Source organism: Arachis hypogaea, chromosome 14 (genome assembly GCF_003086295.3).
Source record: "Arachis hypogaea cultivar Tifrunner chromosome 14, arahy.Tifrunner.gnm2.J5K5, whole genome shotgun sequence".
NCBI lineage: Eukaryota > Viridiplantae > Streptophyta > Magnoliopsida > Fabales > Fabaceae > Arachis > Arachis hypogaea.
Window position 1 is genome coordinate 128,802,117 of NC_092049.1, and position 4,920 is coordinate 128,807,036.

Genomic DNA, 4,920 nt, shown 5'->3' on the forward strand with positions numbered 1-4,920 from the left:
AAGAAAAAAGGACAAATCGATCCCTAACTTTTTGGTCTGCAGACATTTAAGTTCTTAAGGATTTAAAAATACATTTAAATTCTTAACTTTTTCAAAATCTGGACATATCGATCACTAAGTCTAATTTGTTCAATTTTAAAAACTTTTTCATATGTATATCCGTATCAACCAGTATAAAGAGAGTCATATTTGATTTTTCTGTTGAGTCTGATAGAACCAAGTGAAGATGAGGGATCAATATGTCTAAATTTTAAAAATGTCAAAAATTTAAATATACTTTTAAATTTTTAAAAATTTAAATATCTACAGATCAAAAGGTCAAAGATCTATTTGTCATTTTCTTTATAAGTAATTTCTTGTAAAAGACACTCGACAAAATTTAATCTCTTCTTTTAATTTGTTATTGATCAACTCAATATATATATCAAAATTCAATAGGTAATATTGTATATATCTCTGTATATATTATTGCGTGTGTAAAATGGTTTTTTTTTCTTACAAATTATTAATATTAGATAGGCATGCTTGCAGCAGTCAACGGTTGTGGAAAGGTGAGAGAAATAAAAGAAAAAGAAATACAATATAAATATATCTAAAACATGTGGTCTCTAATTAAATAGTATTTATAAGTGTGTCAGACATCTTTTATCTATTTAGTTTTTAGAATTGAGCTTTTAAAATGGTGTTAGAATTAACCAATTGGGGTGATCGAGTGATCAGCTCACTCGTTCGCTTAAACAAGTGTCGGAGATTTGAATTCTGCTTTGTGCATGCAGTAATTCATTGACCTGCGACAAACCTTTAAATAGAGCTTCGATCTGTGACGAATTAATCTTTGACCTGTCGAACTGAAGGATACTATGGACAACCAAAAATGGTATTAGAATTTATGGTCTTTGCTAATGCTCACGCCCCAAATGATCATTGGTATGCGCAAAGGAAGTATATTATAAATCACACATTTCTTAAAAATATGTCACTAAGTTAGCGTTTGTTTTGAGGTATTGAAACAGAGATCGAAAGAATGAAATTCAATATTATGTTTGTTGGTTCAAAGATTGGTACTAAACTTTTTGTTTTTGTCTCTAAAATTTCAGTATTTCAGTACTTCCAAAAAGTAGGGACACAGGAAACTAAAATTTTTAGAGATGAAGACTGAAATTTTAATAACATTTCATACCTAAAATACCCTCATTTCAATTAATTAATTCCAATTTTATCTTTTGTACAAATTAAATTAGAGTTTCATTATTATTTCGATTTATGTCTCCCACTTTGCACCAAATAAAATACTGAAATTTATTTTAGTCTCTATCTCTTAGTCTCTGTCTTTCAATCTCAGTCTTTCCATCTCTGTCTTTCTACCAAATACTACATAAATAGTTTATAAGTACAAGACATCCCTCACCTCTTAAATTAATTTTTAAAATTGAGTTAGAACTACTCAATCTCAATTTTAATAGAAGCTTTTATAAAATAAAATAACATAAAAAAATAAAAGTATAATTTCATATAATCTTTTATTAAATTTATCATTATTAAACACCAATTAATTAAGGACCATTAAGCCCCAAATATATAATAATCGGATCCATATTGAAGACAATACCAATAATAAGATCACAGCACACTAGAAATGGATTTTTTCAATTTTTTTTAACAATTGAAAGAGTAAAGTGTGATCTTCTACCATTGATTTTATAAGTAGGACCAAAAATAAATATAAAAAAAAATAAAAGATTAAAAATCACACTTTACATTCTCAATTTTTTTTAACAATTGAAAAAATCCATTTTCCAACACACTAGCATTTATCTTTATTCCAATCATAGCATAATTCTGTCTCCCTATTTAAAAATAGAGAACTCTTAACACATGGTCCTTTTTGTGTTATATTCCAGTAAAGGGTTATTAATTTTCTATCCCTTTTATCATCATATATATCAAACCAATGGCATGCACCTTTCCAGCGAAATTTACAAAAGAATAGTGTTGTGGGTTTAATAAAAAACTTTAGGCTAAAATTAGGTTTAAAGCTGAATCCATAAGTGTCATCATGTCGGAGGAGGTGTTTTCCTAGATCATTATCTTTGGATTTGCAATGAAGGAATAGTTTCAATTTCCCATCTAATCTATTTGTGATGTCAACATATTTTTCGTCTCCTTTGATGCCTAATGGCATTATGATCATCATCATCATCATAAGAAGCAACAATAGTTGGGGAATCACATTTTTCAAGATAAAAGTAGCCATTGTTTAATTTTTGTTATTGTTATTATTATTGCTTCTTGGATTATTCTTTCAATTTTTTTTTACATATATAGTAAGCTGAAAGTGAAACAAATTAAAGAACTAAGTTATATTAATAATTAAGGAGAAGGGTTACAAACTCTTTCCATATATTATTTGTTTGTTACAAATCATAAATGCAAATATACAGAGGAAAACGTTTTTTTTTTCCAGAAAAAATCATTTTTTAACCATCAAAATAATAAATAAGTAGCTAGATATAAGAGTTAAGAATTTGAACTATTAGTGTAAAATGATAAAAGAAAACTTTTTTAAGAAAGAGAGGAATATTGACTAATTGTTAGTTAAAAAATGTTGGTTTTCAATTTTTTTGTTTGTTTGAAAAGATATTCTGAAGTGTTATCTTGGGCTAGTGAAGGTAATTGGGCCTGAAATGGGAGTGACTTGATGCTTATTGGCAAGGTATGAAGCGAGAGATGAAAGTACATACAAAAGATTTTGATGCCAAAGCCCAAAGTGAGCGAATATAGAAATAGAATATCAAGAACTTAACCAATTTGGGTTAGTCGAATTTCGTCTTATGCATGCAGTAATTTATTGGCCAGCGACAAACCCTTAAACGAAATTAAGATTCGCGACAAATTAGTCATTAATCTGTCGGATTGAACGATACCGTAGAAAAAAAATATCAAGAACTTAGTTTTAGACCTAAGCGCTACGAGATAGAATTCAATTCATATGAACTAAATCATTTTTTTTGGACGTTTTATGAACTTAATCATTAGGTATGTCTAAATCTTTATTACATTGGGCCTTTTACAGTTAGATCTCATTACGAATATAAAGACAAAATTTGAATGCAAAATGTTATTAGTGGCACGTCGGATGCGTTAACACAGATAGAATTTCAAGAACTGTACTACAATCTGATGTCGGAGGGAATGAGAAGTTTGGGAGCGGCGACACTCTCCGTTGTTTTTGGACTCAGAATTTTTGTTAACAATGAGATTATAGTTGTTGTGGTTGCAATCAGTTCAAGATTTGAGGATAAATGGTTGCAAAACAATCTGAATAAGGCTAATCTTCATCACTTTTACTCAGTTCTTGCTAGGTTAAGTGCTATTAACCTATGTGTTTGTGTGTACATTGCTAATGCTTTTGTGTATAAACAAGTGCGCATATTTAATAATAATAATAATAATAATAATAATAATAATAATGGAGTGTAGCAGCAAAGAAAGAAATATATTCAGTAGGTTGGTTTGCTATTGCATGGATTTTCAGTATTAATAAACTTATATATACATTAAGCTTTTAGTATAATTTAATCTCAATTTTTAGTTATGCATAATATTTTGTATATCAACTATATTATGTGTAAATTAAAATCAACCATTAATATAAAATATATATTAATATATATATATATATATATATATATATATATATATATATTAAAAATAAATTAAAACATACCTAATACACAAATATATTAATTACTGATTTTATATTTTAATATATACGTAATATTTTTATTTATATATATAAACTAGTCAAAAAACTAATTTTCGATTAATTCGATTGAACCGACCAATTCAATTCGATTTTTAAAATTACAAGTGTAATTACCCGTGCCATGCACGTGGCATGCTCGTGATAAGATTGAATAAAATATCAAAATGATAATTAAATAAGAACAGAAAAATAGTATTATAAAATTTATAAAAAATAATAATAAATAAAGCAAGCCTCTAATAAAATTTTCATTAAAAATTTAAACTGTAAACAAATTAAAAAATTGGTATCACGGTCAAGTTAACAATTTTAAGAATATAACTCATTTAATCTATGTCATGTGTCAAAAATCTAATATATAATAATCTATTCAACGACCAAATTTCAAAATCTCTGCCGCATCACTTCAAGGAGTCGTTGGAATCGTAATCTTCTTTTGTGTTCCAATCTACGACCAAGTTTTCGTCCCCATTGCTAGAAAATTCACCGACCAACGTTCTGTCATAACGTTTTGTCAAAGAATCAGAGCCGGCCTTGTTCTGTCCGTACTAAACATGGTTGTCTCGGGTTTTGCAGAGACCAAAAGAATTGGAGTCTGTATTCAACATAATCTTATGGAAAATCCCAAACCTTACGTACCAATAAGTATATGGTGGCTTCTGCCACATTATGTTATTAGTGGCACGTCGGATGCGTTAACAGTGATAGAATTTCAAGAACTGTACTACAATCAGATGCAGGAGGGAATGAGAAGTTTGGGAGCGGCGGCACTCTCCGTTATTTTTGAACTCAGAAGTTTTGTTAACAATGAGATTATAGTTATTTTGGTTGCAATCAGCTCAAGATTTGAGGATAAATGGATGCAAAACAATCTGAATAAGGCCAATCTTCATCACTTTTACTGACTTCTAACTGGCTTAAGTGCTATCAACCTATGTGTTTATGTGTACATTGCTAATGCTTTTGTGTATAAACAAGTGCGCATATTTATTATTATTAATAATAATAATAATAATAATAATAATAATAATAATAATAATAATAATGGGGTGTTGCAGCAAAGAAAGAAATATATTCAGTGTAGGTTGGTTTGATAGTGCATGAATTTTCAGTATTAATGTACTTATATATACATTAAGCATTTAGTATAATTT

The 4,920-nt window shown here is 28.3% G+C and overlaps 1 protein-coding gene across 1 annotated transcript; it reads left to right on the forward strand.

Annotated features, from left to right (window-relative positions):
- The first annotated feature begins 4,320 nt into the window (after positions 1-4,320).
- Positions 4,321-4,671, forward strand: LOC140178733 (protein NRT1/ PTR FAMILY 5.4-like). The gene has a single exon (XM_072215966.1). It carries the CDS (start codon positions 4,321-4,323, stop codon positions 4,669-4,671), a length of 351 nt encoding a protein of 116 aa, XP_072072067.1.
- The last annotated feature ends 249 nt before the right edge of the window (positions 4,672-4,920 follow it).